This window comes from Euprymna scolopes, chromosome 7 (assembly GCF_053919585.1).
Source record: "Euprymna scolopes isolate OS-2025 chromosome 7, ASM5391958v1, whole genome shotgun sequence".
Classification (NCBI taxonomy): Eukaryota; Metazoa; Mollusca; class Cephalopoda; order Sepiida; family Sepiolidae; genus Euprymna; species Euprymna scolopes.
Genome location: NC_136488.1, coordinates 9,681,568 through 9,701,589, shown reverse-complemented (window position 1 = coordinate 9,701,589; position 20,022 = coordinate 9,681,568). Strand labels below are relative to the sequence as shown.

Below are 20,022 nucleotides of genomic sequence, written 5' to 3'. Positions count from 1 at the left end.
TCCAGACAAAAGTTATAGGAAAGTGCATAAAATATGAAACCTAAACATAAATTTAATTAAATAATTTAAATGTTACAAACTTTGTTTTCCACACAAGAAAAACATCATGTTAAAAAGTTAGTAAAATTTCTTCTCTGTTGAATGAATGAATGAAGAAAGTCGCAGAAATTATTCTATTTTATTACGTAGAACTTTTGTCATTACTAACTAGTACGGCATTGCCACGATTGGCCAAGGCAAGAGTCTATTGGGGATGTGTACAGTGTGATCATGTTTGGAAGTGAAACCTTGCCAGTGAGGGTTGAGGACATGCGTTGCATGGAAAGAAATGATATGTGACTGATGCAATGGCTGTATAATATGATGATAACGATGATGCACATAGATTTGTTAAATAATTTGGACATGATTGATGTAGAGCAACTGGACTTATGAAAAAGAATTTCAAAAACTACCTGGCAAATGTACTCCGTGAACCAAGTGCAAGAGAGATACAAACGATTGCACTTAGAGGTACAGTCACAATCTTTAAAAGATTTATTGGTTTAATGTAGTGGATGAATATCTGGCATCCGGTAGGATGCCTCAATCTCAGCTAATAAAAATCTAATTTGAAAAAAATATGTCGGATTTTGATGTTTATTTCATGGCTTAAAGCAAAGAAAAAGTTTTACGAGAATTTCTTTTTAAAAAATGTTTCAAGTAAAAAGATAAAAGAATAATTATAGATACAAAAGAAAGAGAAAGAGCAAAAAGACAAATAGGCAAGCAAGGTAAAAAAAAGAGATAAGCAAAGAGAGAGGGATAACTAGTAAGAGAGAGAGAGAGAGAGAGAGAGAGACAAAGCAAAGTTGACAAGGCAGAATTGTTAAAAACAAAAAAAAAATTTCAATAATGGTTCTATTATACAAAAAAGATTCTAATAAAAAAAATCTGGATACAAAGTAATGACATTTTTTTGATAGCTTAATTGTGGTTTACTTACCAAGAAGTTCTTCCTCCTCATAACTGCCTTCCTCGACCAAATAATCTGTTATGTTCTTCAATACAGGATTCTTGGACACCAAACCATACGACTGCTGAAGAGAAAAAGAAAAGAATAACTTAAGTTAAAGATATTAATTTCATTGCATTATGGATAAAAAGATTGGAATTTATTATCATAGTACTCATTTGTGTATTTTAATTAAACTATTATTGAATTTTTGCTATTATTAAGTAGGATGATGTCTATTATGCATGAGTATATATGGAAGTGAAATCTGGTTAATGAGAGTTGAGGATATGCGTTGCATGGAGAGAAATGATATGAGGATGATACAATAGATATGTAACATGTCATAAAAGATAGATCTGATGACCTCAGAGGAAGATTAGATCTGGACAGTATAAGGAGATATGTAGAACAAGAGACTTTGCTGGTTTGGTCACATTGAATTCTAAAATTAGAAAAGCCAAGCATAAAGCAGACGTTAAGCCAAATATTATGACTAGCAGAAACTTAACCAAATGGCGTAAATTAATAAGTACTAATAAATACTCAGAAAGTAATATTGTAGTTCTGAATTTTTTAGATGAGGGATGATTGTTTCTATTACTTGTTTTGATCAGACTATTGTTCTCATCTTGAGTGTTATTTGTGCAACGTTTCGGTCGGTGTAGCCTTCGACCTTCGTCAGGCATGTTGGTCATTATCTTGGAAAAGAAAGGAGAAAGTAACTTTTTTTGGCAGACAATGTTTTTTTTGTTTTTTCCCCCAAATGTTTCTTTCTTTTTTACATCACGTTTCGCTGATTTCTTTTTTCCGTAAAGAACCGCTGTACGTCGAAATTACTGAGTTTATTCCTCACACCATTACAACAATCATCATTTATTATTGTAATGATATTCGAAAATGAGGCAATATCAAAGAGAGGTCACTCTCAAATTGTTGTCCAAGGTTGCCAAATTGACTTTTTCAAAATTTGCTTGTTTTTTTACTTAGTTCATTTGTACGCTAAGCTTTGTAAAAGGCCAAATCCAATTATTGATGGCCAAACTGCTTCAAAAAAGCCAAATTTCATGAATTTGGCTTTTTTGAAGCAGTTTGGCCATCAATAATTTGGCCTTTTACAAAGCTTAGCGTACAAATGAACTAAGTAAATAAACAAGCAGAATATTATATAGACAATCATTAATTATGGCTTACCACACATTTTAATATAAGTTTTCCGAGAAGGGGGTGTCAAACAAATTAGTTGACCTTTCACCTTTTTAAAAGAGAATAAAAATCACTTTACAATTATTAATTTCTTACCTTTTCTTCATCTTTCTTCTCTTCTCCTGAATCTTCCCACAGTTTCCATTTCAAGTCCAAGTTTTGGATAATCTTAGCAGTAAGTTTGATGTCCTGCTTGACAATGGGCTTGTGGGCCGTAATGCCATGGACGGGGCGCACTCGCTGCTTCAGCTCCCTGTTCACGATGGCCCCCAGTTCACAGTCACGCAGCTTTAAAAAAAAACAAAAAAACAGAAATCCTGTAAATCTTCTATGATTTGACTTTATTCCATGTGTACAGCAGTCATTCTTAGAAATAAACTTTCATATATTTTCAGCCTCCTGCCTGTAGATGCACTGGAGTATTTAGAATCTAGAATGAATTTCCTTAATTCACACATATACAGTAAAACCCCGGGATACGGCATTAAAAATTAGTAACAAAATACAGTACAGTATATTATACACATGTATATAATCAAATAACATTATAAATAACACTGTAAAGCAGGGCAAGTTGAATTCAAAATGAAGTTCTAAATCTCAGGAGTAATGATTCAGAACCAATTCCCAATTTGAGTCATGTCCCTCTTCTCCCATGTAAAATAGAAAATAATCCCCCATTTTTGGTCTAGTTTAGCTCTTTAGGGCAATTGACCACCAATTTCTTTTGCTATAGGATGTGAATTTATACATTTTTAAATGAAGAGGGAATTTTCATAGTAAAAAGTTAGTAAAAAAATATTAAAAAAATATTAAAAAAAAAAAAAAAAAAAATTTACCATTAACTCAAGTTTATGTGACACCACCAAAAGTTTTGTTTGATTTGGTTTTGTTTTACAGTATACCAACCTTTTTTTTGTTTTTTAATGCCGAATCCAGTAATTTCAGAAAAATTTTTCAAGTTTCATAGTGTTTGGTTTGATTGTTTTATAGAAAGAAAATTGTTTAATTTTTGACTTTGCAGAACATGATTGAGTTTTACAAAGGTAAAGGGGGGGGGGAACAATGTTTGGTGCATCTTAGGTCAAGAAGCCAGCATGATCTGATAGTACTAGAGCCCCAAAAGTAAACTCATAAAACCACATGTAATTGCTTAAATATTTTCACCAAAAATATCGAAAAATTATCGAGCAGAATTTTAATTAAAAATAAAAATTAGTTTTTGTATTTTGCCAGTCCACCATTGATAAGAGTGGAAACCTCAAAGCAGGGAAGTCAATAACCAAGTAATAATAAATGGCAGAGGCAGATTGACAAAGTAGAAAACTTTATATTTTTAATTAAAATTCTATTCAATATTTTTTCCAAATTTTTCGTACAAATACTGATTTTAGCATGGTACTAAAGTTTATCACAGAATTTTTGCTTAGAATCCAATTTACATCTGTACCTCATATTGTATAAGCACCTAATATTTGTATGCAATGAACAGATGATACACTTTGATTTGAGGTCACCATTGCAGAAAATGCATTTAGTTTTAAACCAAATATAGAATTTTTTTAAAACTTGTATTGTCCTGAAATCATATTTGTGACTCAGAGTGCAGAAGGATAAAAAGGGTGCCAATTCCTGAAAAATTAAATCAAAAATTCAACTTACACGAATGTTATTGAGATTCCAACAGATATCTTTAATGTTGACATTACGTTCAAAAGTGACCCAACCACGTCTGAAAAACCTGCGCTCTGGTTGAGGGTCCTGAAGTGCTACACGCATGAATCCAGGATAACGCCGACATGTCTATAAAGAAAATGGAAACATTGAAGAAAATATAAAAGTAAAAAAAAATTTTAAACTAAAAACGTTTAGTTTACTAATTTTATGAGTAATTAAGTACTTGGGTAAAATGTTTTCTGAGTTGAAATATTTAGTAACTAATAATTATTTAGTTTGGCCGATTGTGTTACGTATTGAGATTGAGTCACAGAAAATATCAAGTTGGTCTTCAATCTTCAAACTCATCCAAAATATATCGATTGCGAAAATAAAGTGGAAAATTGCTTATCTATAAATATAAAAGCGAAAATGTATGTATGTATGTGTGTTCGCTTTTTCTGTGTGTCTACAAAAGGCTTTTTTATAGAGAAGCAGTCGCTCGCTTCACAACTTTTTAAAACTTTTTATATCACATATAAATCGTAATATCTCACAGTTAACAAAGAAGCTCGCCTGTCTATTTAATTTGCTCGATTTCGGGAAGATAAATATTCAACATTTGTCGCTCGCCACATGTGGGTTAGTCTTTTTCCTATAACATCATGGGGAGGAAAAAAAAGCGTTCAGCAGTAAATGAAATCCCGCAGTCAAACTTGACCTCATTAACTCATTAAAACGGGCACCTGCTAAATCCAAGTAATTAAATAAATTCAAACACGTTTCCGTTAGCATCTCGCGGTGGGGCAATGGTTAACATCGCACTTTTTTTTTCACACTTTAATTTACAACTTTGCCTCAAGGGTTCGGGTTCGATCCTCATACTTATTTTTTTTACCCCCCCCCCCCCTCATCGGAGTTTCCACACACACCTCCAACGCCGGGTACCCCTCGCTAGTCTATAAATATAAAAGGCAAAAGTGGCGCACGCATTTTTGTATGTCCAGCAAAGGCTTTTTCGCTGGGGTTTTCTGGGGGGGTTACTATGTCTTAGTACTTTTTATATACCCCCTAGATTGTAATATCTACGATTTGCGAAGGGACATTGTGTCTAGATTTATTTTGATCGGCTTTTATAAAATTCGCGTTATTCCGTCCTGTCACGTGTTTGTTTGGCTTTTTAGTATAAATAAAGTGAAACTAATTGAAACGAAGTGGTTCCTTGGCCTTTCTGCCAGGGATGTCCAGAGCTTTGATCAATGTGGTGAAAACCTCTCATATCAGACAATTGCTATTCATTTGGACACTCTCCTTTCATGGGGAGCTGGTTTTCCCCCAACATCTTGGGGAAACAAAACCACAAAAACTGCCTCGCAGCCAAAGTTAAGTGTAGGATTTCATGCCCCTATGGCGTGATGTTTGATCTCATTAAATTTACATATCTGTCACTTAACTTTTAATCGTTAAATTAAAACGCTTTTCACTTCCTGTCCTGTTGTGGCTGAGTGGTAAGGAGTAAGGTTTTTTTTTCTTTTCCACCTTCGCGTCAAGTAAAATGTAAGGAGTAAGGTTTTTTTTTCTTTTCCACCTTCGCGTCAAGTAAAATGTAAGGAGTAAGGTTTTTTTTTCTTTTCCACTTTCGCGTCAAGACTTTGGATTGGAGCCTACCTTTCTACCAAAAAAAAATTTTTTTTTTTCACACCTACAAACACCCAGGCAACACCGGGCACCTACACTAGTCTATAATATAAAGGGCAAAAATCTGTTTAAATGTATGTATGTCTGCCTAAAACTTTTGACAGATGTGTCGGAACGTGACGAAATCACTATCGTTTTAAATCTCAAACTTTCGGATGACAAATATAAAAAAATTGGCCCAAAACATTCATTCCTTCACCCTCAATGGGGCAGTTTTCTACAAGGAGGAGGTTGCTTTTTTTGCCGATATTATCGAAAGTCATCGACTCTTTTCAATTGTCTAGCCTTAATTTTGACGTTCGTCACTTCCGGTTTTGTGATAGACGCAACAGCAGACGTCACGTTTTTTTCTCCCTTCGCAGTATAGGTTCAAGCCTGCCAACTACCATTTTTTTTTTTTTTTTTTTTTTTTTTTTTTTTTTTTTTTTTTTTTGCTCAACACACACCTCCAAACATCCGGGCTTTTTTCCATAGTGATGGGACGATTCCAATACAATTACTGATTCAGCTAACATACTTCCTAACTTCCGGTGTGGATATAACTTCCAGTGTTCTGTTCTAAATTCACGATTTTGATTTTAAAATCACCTAAAATGGTACTATTTTATTTGGGGTAGCAGAGAGTCCTTATCTAATTTCAAACGTAGATATAATTTTCTTTCCTTTTTATTTGTATTTATTATTTGTGATTTTTATCAAGATTTTTCATGTCATTTTGTCCTATTTATCCACTCATACCATGCCTACCTAAATCCATTATTAATTTTAGTTTTACTGGTAGCTAAAAATCAAATATTTATCACTTTATCATTATTAACAGAAAGTTTAAAACAAAAAAAGTTAAAAGAATCATTTTTGCAATGAGAAATGAAGCTCATTTTTTTCCGATTCAAATACCCTAACAAGTTCTGATTTTTAAAAGAATCTGAACTGACTGGAATATTATACTGGTCAGCATTAAGAAAAAGAAAAGTAGAAAAAAAATGAAAGATTAGAAAAAAAAATTTTTTTTTTTTTCATTTTCATTTTACTAAAATACCCATCAGGCATAAATAAAATAAAGTTAGTTGTTAGTCCCATGCTTAATAAATCACATTTTTCATACTTAATTGTAGAACAGTTAGAAAGGCATGGATTGAACAACACTTCTATTCTTATATGAGGATCATTCCAAAAGTAAAGCCTCCTATTTTTTAATTTAAAAGCTAAAATGTTAAAGAGCTACGAAGACGCAAGTGGTAAAATTTAAATGAGTGACCTGCTGTGCTCCAAAATTTATTTTTCTATATAGTCACCACCATTCTCAATGCATTTTTTTAAGTGATGAACAATAACTTGGTTGTAAAAGTCCACAGCACACTTTGTCACTCACATTTCTGTTGCAACTCTGAAATCAATGAACTCATCTGTGCTAACATCAACTGCAGCGACTTCGTAATTGTTCAACGGGTGCCAATGAATGTTGATTGGTTCAATTTTTTTTGCATGGAGGAATTCAATACCGCATTTCTGCTTCTGATGCACGTTCATGAATGAATGCATAAGTTCAGTCATTATAATAATGTAAGTTGCAATCCCTATGATCCATTCAGGTGGAATAAAAATAGGAGACATTATTTTTTAAACATCCATCATATATGTTTTTCTTCAGTCTTTCAAAAATAAATAATTTCTACAAAATGAAAACTTCTTTAAATCTAACCACCTATCAAATTCTGATAAACTTTCAAATTCATATCAACCACTATTTTACCAAAACGAATATTTTGGTGTGCATGGCATTATATGTCAGAAAAGTCTGACATGACGCAAACATTACTTACAGCTACAACCTCTTGTTTGGTAATCGAAGGAGCTAAGTTACGTAGAAATATGGAACACGTTTTGTGAAGGGCACGGGGGGCTTGGCTGCCATTTGATTTTTCTGGAGTTTCCTCTTCTGCCATGTCAACATCTTTCTCTTTTTCATCTGAAACGAAACATCCAATCAGAAAAATGCACATTTTCATCTTCGGCAATTCATCAAATTCTAAAATTCAGTAAAGTCATATCACACTCAGAGATTTATACCAAAGCTGATTATTTCCTTTCTAAACAAAGATTAACACTTTAAAATCATAAAATATTTCACGTCATTAACAACTAAGAAAATAATTTTTGTATGAAATAATCAAAATATTTAGGACAAATTTTTGATTATTAAAATATAACTTCAGCCAATTTATAAGAGCAAATTGGTCTTATGATGGTGCTGACAAGACTATTGACAAAGATAGAGACAAGAATTAATGTAAAACATTTGGATGAAATTTTTTTTTTTTTTGGAAACAACAAAAAAAAAACCCTAATGTACAAATAAATCGGTTTTATTCATATACAAATTGAGTTGTCAGATGAACTGTTTGGTTTTATTTCTACTCACTCTCAATTGGTGAAAAAAGTATCGAGAGAAAGGCAATTGATGAGGAGGAGACAATTAGGAGAAAGGCAATTGATGACGAGACAAGTTTTTTGTGACAAAACAAAGTTATCTCACCCCAATCTGTTTATTTCTAAGAAAATATTGAAATTGTTTGAAATCATAATGTACACAACACACCAACTATTATCGCAAAATTTATTTTTTCAAATGCAATGCAGATAAATTTATAATAGCGGTAAAGGTTTACAATTTGCAAGAAAAACAGGGAGCAAGACAAGACAGAGTGAATAAAAAATATTTCTAAAAAAATAAACACTGTTGGTGATTCCATCTTAAAAAAAATTGAAATCAAACAGATTTCTTCCAATTAAGAGAGAATTGCCATCCAATACATTTTTAACAATACTGCTTTCTTAACCTGTACAATTGTATCATCTCATTCATAGTTTAAATTTTAAAAAAATGTTATAAAATTGCTAATCATATTTGTCTGTGGAAATTTATTTTCAAACATAATTTTTTTTTTTTTTTAAATATGTCATACTGTTAAACAACTTTATTCAATTAATGTAATTAATAACTTAATACAATAAAAATATTTAATTTTATAAAAATTAGATTTTAAAATAACACAGGAAACAGAACCGGTCTGCAATAGCTGTGTTTTTATGTAAAAAAATATTATTACATACATTTACTTCATTCTTAAATAAGAAAAGGAAAAATATTTATGAAATTTAAGTTTCAACATTGCATAAGACGTGCTATGGATTGTTGGTTAATGCCCAGAATCCTCCCCGCCCCCCTATAAAAAAAAGAAAAATCTGTATGATGTATGTACTCATGACAAATGAAAATATACATTTTCCAAAAATCACACATGAGGGGGTGTTCCAAAAGTAATGCCTCCTATTTTTTCTATTCTGTCTGAATAGACCAAAGGGGATTGCAAAATTTTAAAAAGAAAAGAAAAAGGAGATTGTACTTTCAGAATGAGCTTCGTAAACTGATCATAAATTTTATTTTTATAAAGAAAATCATTTTTAAGTGAATAACAGGAATTTGAAGGTAATTACAACATGAATTCAAGAAGTATAAATGATTGTTAAGTTATCTCCCTTTGTTTCTTGGAACGTTTTCTTCTCTTTAAAACCACTTGATCAATTTATGTGAATTTTGGAATATGATATTTTCATTTTGTCATGAGTACATATATCATACAGATTTTTTTTTTTTTTTTTTTTAAAGTTGGAGGAATTCTGGACAATAACCAGATTTTTCATGACACATATTTCTTCATTAAATTATCTTTTTGAAAATATACTGTCTTGAGAGAAATGGCAAAAATTAAAACAAAAAAAAATAACATTTCTCTCAGTTATTTTTAACAAAACTCGAATATCTTAATAGTTACCTCATTAAATATTTTTGTTTTGTACAGAAATAAAAAGAAAATAAAAGGTTTTTAAATTGTGATTATTTTAAATTTCAGATAAAGTAATAAAGAAAAAGGAAAAATTTAGTTGACATTCTAATATCCTACCTGACTTTTCTGTTTCCTTTCCTGTCATACTTTCTGCATCTTCCTTCTCTTCACCTTCTTTGTCGTCGTCGTCGTCATCATCATCATCGTCGTCGTCGTCGTCATCATCATCTTCTGCCTCTGACTTTTGCTTCTCGCCATCGTCATCTTCGTCATCACTTTTCTCCTTTGTTTTTGCTTCTTCATCTTCCTCTTTTGCTTCTTCAACTTTTTCACCTCCTTCAGCATTTGGTGCTGGAGAATTCTCGGCACTCGCTTCCGGGGGATCGTCTACACCTGACAAAAGAGATTTTACATAAGATTTACAATGATGCCTCTCGCCAGTTGGTTTGTGTTTTTTGAACAAGCTAGAGTAAAGGCTCCCGTTTGGATGCAGATTTCTACTCACCAGGGGGAGCTGGTTCTGGTTCAGAATCGGAATCAGAACCACTTTCAGATTCTGACCCGGTTTCATAGCTGTATTCAGTTTTGTCACGGTGACGTTTCTTTTTCCCTTTCGTCTCACGGTCCTTCAAAGAGAAGATGCAAACAATTTTTTAAAATAACAAAAATTTAAGTTATTTCTTTTTGATTCAAAACTTTTCATTTATTTTATTCATTAACATTTTTTGGTGCTCATTTAAAATTACATTTGATTAAAAAAAAAATCTTTATGATGTACATACTTGTCACGGGATGAAAATATTATATTCCAAAAATCAGAGAAATTGATCAAGCATACTTTTTTTAAATTAAGATTAAATTTTACACTTTTTAGCAATTAAAAAGTTAATTATTTTGAATACAAACAAAACGTCTGCAGTCAAATTGAATTTTCACCCTTGAATTTTGGCAAAATTTTAAACAATACAGCTTCACTTCATAAAATTTGATTTTCTTAAAAAAAACAAAAACACTTGATCCATTTACGTGATTTTTAGAATATGACATTGTCATTCCGTGATGAGTACATCAGAATCGGAATCTGATTTTCCTATATTTTTGTTTTTTAACAAAGTGTAATTCTAAATAAGCAACCATTTTTTTTCAAAATACAAGGAAATTATAAAGAAAAGAAATAAGAAAAAAAAAATCACCATCGACAATGTAGATTTTATTTGAGAACAAAAACAAAAATATTAAGAGAAAATCATCTTTAAAGAAAAATAGGAATATTTTATAAGAAACATGAACCAACCTAAATTGGTAGTTTTTTGTCAAACTACAATAAAATATTCAAGCCGAAATCTATCACACAAAGAAAAGCAGAAATTCTGTATATATGAGTATCCAAATGCAAGTCGGAAACTACACAAGCTACATTTACAATCATTGGATTCAAAGACACAGAATTAGGTTAGTTAGTCAGTTTGTATTTTTACTATATTGTTGAACCAGTTTTTAGAAAGAGACCGTTTAAAGGACAGGGAAGTATGGGGGGCAGTCAAAAGGAGAGAGGTAGAGGGGGGTGTAGTCAAAAGGAGAGGTAGATGGGGAGGGGTAGTTAAAAGAAAAGTTGATGGGAGTAGTAAAAAGGAAAAAGGTGAATGGGGGGGCAGTCAAAAGGAGCAAAGTAGATAGGGGGCAGTCAAAAAGAGAGAGATAGATGGGGAGGGGGCCCATCAAAAGAAAAGAGGTAGATGGGGCAGTCAAAAAGAAAAGAGGTAAAGGGGAGGGGAGTTAAAAGGAAAGAGATAAAGGGGGGGGGGACAATCAAAAAGAAAGATGTAGATGGGGAGCAGTCAAAAAAAGAGATAGATGGGAGGGGGGCAGTCAAAAGAAAAGAAGTAGAGAGGTACAATCCAAAGAAAGTGGCAGATTTTTATTGATGTACTAATGAAAAAAATCTGTATGTCATGAATCATAAGTTTTACATGTTTGCTACTAAAATAAAACTTATATGAACAGTCAATATGCTTTTCTGTTTTTATATAATTTTTGTTGTAATGCAATTTTTACCAGTATTTAATATTGAGTATATCTTATATTCTTATTTTTCCCTAAATAAACCATAGCATTACATTTATGAAGATTTTTTTCATTATTTGAAGCTTTTATGCCTAAGTTGGCCTTGTATTCAGTACTACACAAAACGTAATGTTTAACTAAATTTGGACGGTGATAATGTGTGGAATAATTGAGATACTAAGATAAATTCGGTTTACGTTTCTGAATTTTTGAGATGAGGATTGGTTATTTGGATTCTTTCGATTACTGTTCTCATCTTCAGTATTATTTTCACAACGTTTTGGTTGATGTAACCCCCGACCTTTCTCAGTTGTAATTCACAAGGGTAGAATGCTATCATTCTGTCAGCCATGATTGGATATTCAGTATAATTTAACACAATATGGGAACTGTTTATTATAAATAATAGATAACATATATAGTAATAAGTAGGTAGTAATAGTATATATATATGAATTTCGCTTAGGTGTTTTTTTTTTGCTTGGTTATCTCCCCTGTGGCATTGCCAGGCCACTAATATATGTGTATTAATAGTGATATGTACATCTAAAAATAAAATAGATTTAAGGCTCCTAAAATTTGTACTAGAATTGTCTAATAGGATTCATGGTGCAGTGGTTAGAATACTTGGAAAAATTCAGTTGTAAAAGTGATATTCCTCTGAAGGTTGATGGTTCAATCCTCAGTGTGGGCAACCAAAAATATGATTGCAAATTACTTAGGACTTTTATCCATGATGGAACAAAAGCATGCTACCCCTACAAATTAAATAAAGGGTTCCGTTTGAAATTCTGTCCAGATTCCCAAGTTTGACAAGATACACTTATAGAAGGTTGGATATTACATCAACTAAAACATTGTGCAAATACTCAAGCTGAGAATATTCATCTGAAGAATTCAAATAATATAAATTTGTATTTTATATATTGTATGTGAAAATAAAGTTCTTGAGTTTATTTTTTTAATATTCGATACCCAATACATGTCAGTCATTATAATAGCTTAGAAAAGAAAAATATATATATATATATATATATTCTAACATACTTGTTCTTCTCCATTGTCATCTTCTGGTTCATTCTGTTGCTGTTTGGAGAATTCTTGAGCTTTTTTTTGTAATTCTTCCTGTTCTTTGTTGATTGGAAGTTCAAGAAGTTGCTAAAAATCAGGCGAGAAAAACATTTGTTATTAGGAAATAAAAGGATTGCAATAAAATACAAGAAATTCTACAGAATAGAAGGTTTTGTGTCATCAAAATCCAAAAGAAAAAAAAACAAGCAAACCTTTATGCAATACAGACATGCCAGTTTATCAATGTAGAAGATCTAATTTTTAGCTAAGTACATTTTTTGTATTTTCTTTGCACACTTTATCTTATTTTATATTTTATTCTATCCTCTTTTTAAACCAAACAAATCTAACCCTTTTATTTTATTTATTTTATTTATTTATTTATTTTTTTTTTTTATTTATTTATTTTTTTATTTTTTTTTTTTTTCGATGTAATTTTATCTTATCTCTCAGACATCTTGACCATTCTTGATTCACTTATTTTAAAAACAATTTCCTGACTAATTTCTTTTTACCATGTCACATCGACGTAGTAATACGGAGGGGGAATCCCTTTTTAGCTTATTTAGATGACAGAAGAACTTTTTTTCTTTTTATGCATAATCTACTCTCATTGAAATAGATTAATTTAAATATGAAGTCGACCGCTTGACATATAAACACCCGAATTATTAACTGTGCCTAAAAATGAGTCGTAGGCGAAAAAAAGACGCACGGACTTTCTTTACTGGTAAATATCTCAGACAAGAAATTGTCTTGATTTCAGATTGCGTATTAGCTTCTATATTTCTTTTCAGCCTAATTGCCCAGTTTTTAATTTAATTCATGCCTGGCCAAGTTACTGTTGTAAAATCTAAATGTGACGAAGTTTCAGAATCTATTCAAAATATATAAGCAGAATATTGGTATTCTTTCCTTTCCTTCCCCTTAAAGAAGGGAAAGCTCTCACTAACGACCAACTGTAAGGTGTGCCCCCCCCCTACTCCAATGACCTGGCTTAGTAATGGCTTAGTAAGGTCAGAATTTCCTTAGCGTCACTTGCATGGTGGTCGAAGAGCCATTTGCCACCACAACGAAGATCTAATTTTTAGCTAAGTACATTTTTTGTATTTTCTTTGCACACTTTATCTTATTTTATATTTTATTCTATCCTCTTTTTAAACCAAACAAATCTAACCTTTTTATTTTATTTATTTATTTATTATTTTTATTTATTTATTTATTTTTTTTTTTTTTTTCGATGTAATTTTATCTTATCTCTCAGACATCTTGACCATTCTTGATTCACTTATTTTAAAAACAATTTCCTGACTAATTTCTTTTTACCATGTCACATCGACGTAGTAATACGGAGGGGGAATCCCTTTTTAGCTTATTTAGATGACAGAAGAACTTTATTTAAGTACAATACTTAATAGTAACAGCCATGGTAAGGTGCAAAAAAAAAAAAAAAGTGCCACCTAATCTAACTTTCACTATTCGTTACCTAAATATGCAGTATCTTAGCTGTGATACTAGAGCTATTCTTCCTGAGTGGATGCTATGCTCCTGTGCGTTACCTTAATGTCTTCCTATAAATACAAAATACGGAATTTCAGACCGCCATGAACTAGTTCTTGTAACTGGAACAAACACCTAACTGCTAGCTACGAAATCCCAATATACATTTTACCTCCAAGACGATTACCTCTGTCTAGCCTGCATGCGCAAAAAAAAAAACAACTTACCTGCCACTCTAAATCCTAGATCTGTTTCTTGTAAATTAATAACTCCTATCCCTTGAAGGCTAACAATCTGCTCCTTCCCACCAAACCTCCACTTAACTCCTACATTTCACTCCGTTTTGTACTGGAATCTTTAACTTCCAGCCCCTGACTCTCACATGCTAACTGCTTAGTCATCACTAAACATCTATACAATTCTACCCTCTAGACATGCATTGGAGTTCATTCCTATTCCAGTTGGGATTAAACAGCTAAAGTATGTACTCGGAAGCAAAGCACACCGCACTGCATTACACAACTGTCCCCTCTTAGATATCTTTGCAACGCTAATACGAAACTGAACCAATGCTCCTTGCTATGCTAAATGTCCATAACTTTTACTTGAAAGCTGAAAAAATCTTCTCTCAATAATAGAAACTCACCTTGCACCTCCAACTTTATTCGCACCTACTAAAACCAGCCCATATATCTATTTATCAAATTACACATGACTCAAAACTTACTGTTTTACCCGTACTATATTGCACTCGCATCTGATGCCCTGATATCATCTAAAATATAGTTTTGGCACAACTCGTAGTTCAATTCTTCACTCCTACTCACACTTTAATATTATACTAGACCCAAGCTCACATGGATAAAAAAAAAATAAAAAAATAAAAAAAAATAAAAAAGGAAAAAAAAAATGAGAAAAAAATATATATAAACAAAAATGAAAGCCTCTAACCACACTATCTCCTAACAAGCCTCCTTACAATCATAGTTGCTTACACTGCATGAGCTCTACTCAACCCCTTTATCCAGTAACAATGAAATAACAATATCCCTAATCCACTTTGAGGAGTGTAACTATTTAGCAGATATAACCTCTACAAACTAACCCAATAACATTATCTAACCACGCGGGGTCGCAGAAAAACCTGGATTAGAACCCAGGCGTGGAGCAAACCCTCTCAGTGGTGACGGACCCAGTAGATCTTTCCAGATCATCCATCTAGGAGAAGGAAAACTCTGAAACTAAACCAAAGAGGAGGGAGGCCTCTTCAGTCTTGGATGACAGCCTTCCTAGAGCTGGTGACTCAAACAAATTACCGGTTTGCAATACCTAAATTGCTTAAGGAGTAGATAGGTCCTGCCTATCGCCCGGCTTCCATACTCCTTCTTTGCCTATTAGTAAGGCGCAGAGATACTATCAGTGATTCGACAGAAACACCCATTGGTAGATCTTGTTTCTTGTCTAGGGCAATGAACGCCGATTCCCCCACTCCCGACACACCCCACCCCTAAAGCTGGGCATTTGAGAATGCTTGAGTACCACATATGCCTGAGCAATTAGATTGGGTTGACCTTCCTCTGATGGGTTGAGGGTACCGGATTGACAGTTACTGGCTGCTGTTTCCGACTGGTAGTACAGGTGCCCTAACTCTTTGGTAGCGCTTAGAGCGGCTGCTCCATCAACAGTTGAATAATATCGGGATGTTTGCAGTGCCATGGCGCGCATGGAAAGGGACCCTGCACTCATCCCCGGTGGGCTTTCCTGAGGCCACAGTCCTAGTTGATGGAGGGTCAGCTGATGGTCTACTTGTGATGCATGTGTGATATTCTGCATAACCTCCTGTTCGGCTTCCCCTAACCCAACTGAAACTCGTTAAAAAACATGATGACAGTACAATCTAAAAATAAGCTTAAACCAGGCTTAGGGTCAAACAAATCCAACTTGCCTCCTCCCTTGAGGCTTGCATTCACAAATATCCGTGGGCTTAGAACTAATTTAGCTGATGTTGAAGCATTTCTCCTAACAAATACCCCGGATATCTTAGCACTAAGTGAGACTAACCTACACTCCTCCATCCCCTCTAACTACTTTAACATGCCGGGATATCTCCCACTCTGCCGTAAGGACTCTGACAAACATATGCACGGACTTGGAGTTTACATTCGTAATACCCTTCCCCTGACTAGAGAAACAAACCTAGAAACGGATGATCAAGCCTTTATGTGCTTTAGACTAATCATGCAACACAACATTAGCTACTTTTACTTTCTCTACCGCTCTCCTTCGACCCAAGACTGCACCATAATAAACAAAGTATCTGACAGCATAGACACAGCACTCTCTTTCGACACTAGCGCCCAAGTACATGTATTTGGTGACTTTAATGTCCATCACAAAAACTGGCTTGGATTCTCTACTTATACAGATGCAGCAGGCAGCGCAACTCATAGCTTCTCTGTATCTCACTCCCTATCGCAAATTGTTACTTTTCCAACCCGCTTCCCTGATCAGGAAGAACAACACGCATCACTATTAGATCTGTTTTTGACCACAATTCCTGATGATTGTGTAACGAAAGCCGACAGCCCACTTGGGAACGCTGATCATGCGGTAATAATGGTTGAAATCGCCCTAAACTCTAGACCCAAAACTGAAGAGCCAGTGCTCAAAACAACGAGATATTATAAAAAGGCTGACTGGGAAGCTATCAGAGATCTTATCAGAGACGCCCCATGGGGAAATATTTTTTCTCTTCCTGCTGAACAGTGTGCAACTGAGACCACTGAATGGTTCAAAACTGCAATCGAAGCGCATGTTCCCATGCGGAAATTCTATAGCAAGCCCCACTCTCCCCAATGGTTTACTTCGACTTGCGCAACTGCCATTGCTCAAAGGCAGCATGCATTCCGAAGGTTTAACCGACATAAGTCCAGTTCAAACAGACAAAAGTACATAGAAGCTAGAAGTAACGTTAAGAAAGAAATAGCGACAGCTAAGAGGGAATTTACGGAAATCACTAAAAAACGCATCGAAGCACAAAAAATTAGGAACTCGTGACTTCTGGAAAATCTACAACAGTGTAGTAAATAATGGGCAATCAACGGTTCCCCCACTAACCAACAATCACGAGGTTCTTTGCTCAGCAACCGAGAAGGCTAACATGCTTGCCAGTCGGTTTGCCTCCAACTCTACACTGGACCCTTTAAACCACCCCCTACCTGACTTTCCTATGCGGACAGACGCTAAGCTAGACGATCTGGAAATCACCCCTGCTCAGGTGCATGCTATCATAAAAAACCTTGACACTTCCAAAGCATGTGGACCCGACCTCATCCCAGCTGTGCTATTAAAAAAGTGCTCAGCCGAAGTAGCTCCAGTTCTCTCCAAACTCTACAACAAATGCCTTAATGAATCTTGCTTTCCGAGCTGCTAGAAAACTGCTTCTGTGGTACCAGTATTCAAGAATTCTGGCGAAAGAACTGACCCATTAAATTATCGCCCTATTAGCCTCCTCCCACTTTTTGCCAAAATATTTGAGACCTTAATTAACCATGCTCTAGTCCAGCACCTTACAGATGCTAAACTTCTGACCGACCATCAATATGGATTTAGACAAGCCCGTTCCACGGCAGACATCCTCACTGTAATCTCTGAACACATATACCATTCACTGGACAAAGCGGGAGAGGGCAGAGCGGTAGCTCTAGATATATCTAAGGCTTTTGACAGGGTATGGCATGAGTGTCTCCCTAGGAAGATTAGATCTTACGGTATCACTGGTAGAATACTTAACATAATTAAATTCTTCTTAGATAAGAGAAAAATCCAGGTTGTCCTCGATGGTCGTACGTCTAAACAATATAATATAAATGCCGGAGTGCCCCAGGGATCTATCCTTGGTCCTCTGCTGTTCCTGATATTCATAAATGACCTCCCCGATAAAATTGCCTCTGAGATGGGTATATATGCTGATGACACCACACTCTATAGCAGGCACGACAGGAAAACAAATGAACATATATCTAAAGTAATGGCAGAAACACTAGAGGATGACCTCAAATCAGTAGTGGAATGGGGACAAAAATGGATGGTAACGTTAAATGCCACCAAGACAAAACTGGTTTCATTCAATAATTACAAGAAACCTTCTCTACCACCTATAGCAATGGCCAACAACTCTTTAGCTGAGAGTACGTCTTTCAAGCTCCTTGGCCTAACGTTCACAGGAAACATGAGCTGGAACAATTACATCGAGGGCATTGCCAGGGCCGCTGCGAAAACTTCTAACACCCGAAAGTATCCTGTACCTCTATAAGGCCACTATTCGCCCATGTATGGAGTATTGCTGTCATATTTGGGCTGGTGCATCGGCTACTAGTCTCTCTCTCCTTGACAGGGTTCAAAAGAGAGTCGCAAATCTGATAGGCCCTAAACTGGCATCAAAACTTCAGCCTCTGTCCCATCGTCGAAACGTTGCATCCCTCTGCCTGTTCTACAAGTATTATAATGGTGAATGCTCTGAAGAACTGCAAGCACTTGTGCCCCCACGACGTGAACACCCTCGACAGACCCGACAAGCTGCAAAATCCCACCCCCACACTGTAGAGATCCCTAGATGTAAAAGATCTTTCTACTCCAGTAGTTTCTTCCCCAGAACTGCTAGACTTTGGAATTCCATTCCAGGTCACTGCTTCCCCAACTGTACTGACATGCATAAGTTCAAGTGCAACGTGAACCAACATCTCGCTGCCCTAATCCCTACATAGTGCCCCAGTAGATGTTTCCCCTGATAGTAGCCCCCTACACCAAAGTGGCAATGTGCCTTGTTTGGGGTGAAAATGTAATAAAAAAAAAAAAAAAAAAAAAAAAATACAGACTAATTGAAGGAATTCACAAAAATAGTTAGCTAAAAAATTTCAGGAAGGGTTCATGTTTCTGTTTAATAGCATATCAACCTTTAACCATAGCCGAAGGAAGTATACAGGTTCATACCATTCCCCAAGACTAGCAGTTTGGTTTATCAATTTTACAACATGTAAACACATGTGGTGGGTTGCATGTTTTGATGGTGCATACAAATGGTAGATGTTGCACATTCTAAATATCTGGCCAAAGGAAGAAGGGAACAGAAGAATTTGAAAATATCATTGATTTTGTATTTTGGTCCATTCACCATTCCATTTGTCTACTTGAAAGAATAAAGTTTGAGAGTCTATGCTATGTTTATGACTCCTTCAGAGACTGACAAATTTAATGGCTCTCCAAATGCACAATCTACAATTCCCTGGTTGGTGGATATTTGTGTGTTTATAGATTGTCTCGAGATAGACTCTTCTGAATGAACACTGTCTAGCTGTCATCTCTAGTGGATATATTGAGGAGTCAACTTTTGGATGGTCAAATGGTGACCACTGATAAAGGCCAGAAACTAAGAGTCTCTGTCAAAAAGACATATATCTCAGCTTATGAGGTGAGAATTATCTCTTAAGGCACAGAGCTGGAGTTGGATTTTTGAAGAGCGAGTTGGTTTTCAGTGGTTCTTTGGAACAGAGAGTCTAGTGCGTCGGGTTGAACTGGTGTTTTTAGCTGGACAAGATAAAAGATTTCATTTTGCAAGTCTGCCATTCAATCCAAGATGAGTAGTAAAAAAATAAAAAATAAAAATAATAAATAAATTAAAAAAAATATAAAAATAAATAAATCATATCATATGAATCCTAAGATTTTATTGCTGGCATTGGTTTCCCCGATATTTTTCTAATCAGAAATTATTTCCAGAAAGACATTTAGAAGTATGTGAGAAACCACATGAAGGTTGCCAACATCCTAAATAAAAGTGATTTTTTGTGGAATGAACTGGATTTGAACTTGGGACATCCAGGTCGTAAATCTGTGTCGTTAAGCATCACTTCCCAATAAATAAATATAAATAAACTAAATAAAAATAAATTAAAGTAAAAAATATAAATAATCCTGGGCCCAACT

General features: G+C 34.5%; 1 protein-coding gene across 2 annotated transcripts in view; it reads right to left on the bottom strand.

Annotated features, from left to right (window-relative positions):
• The window catches only part of LOC145279602 (serrate RNA effector molecule homolog A-like), an 83,393-nt gene that overhangs the window by 20,395 nt on the left and 42,976 nt on the right, over nt 1-20,022 (bottom strand). The window contains exons 9-15 of one of the 2 annotated variants that reach the window (XM_080130769.1): nt 12,514-12,624; nt 9,908-10,028; nt 9,520-9,795; nt 7,378-7,523; nt 3,863-4,003; nt 2,297-2,488; nt 986-1,079 (exon numbers count right to left, since the gene is read on the bottom strand). In XM_080130769.1, the coding sequence (XP_079986895.1) occupies nt 986-1,079; nt 2,297-2,488; nt 3,863-4,003; nt 7,378-7,523; nt 9,520-9,795; nt 9,908-10,028; nt 12,514-12,624 (1,081 nt within the window). The remainder of the gene's footprint in view (nt 1-985; nt 1,080-2,296; nt 2,489-3,862; nt 4,004-7,377; nt 7,524-9,519; nt 9,796-9,907; nt 10,029-12,513; nt 12,625-20,022) is intronic. The other variant, XM_080130770.1, reaches the window with a different exon arrangement.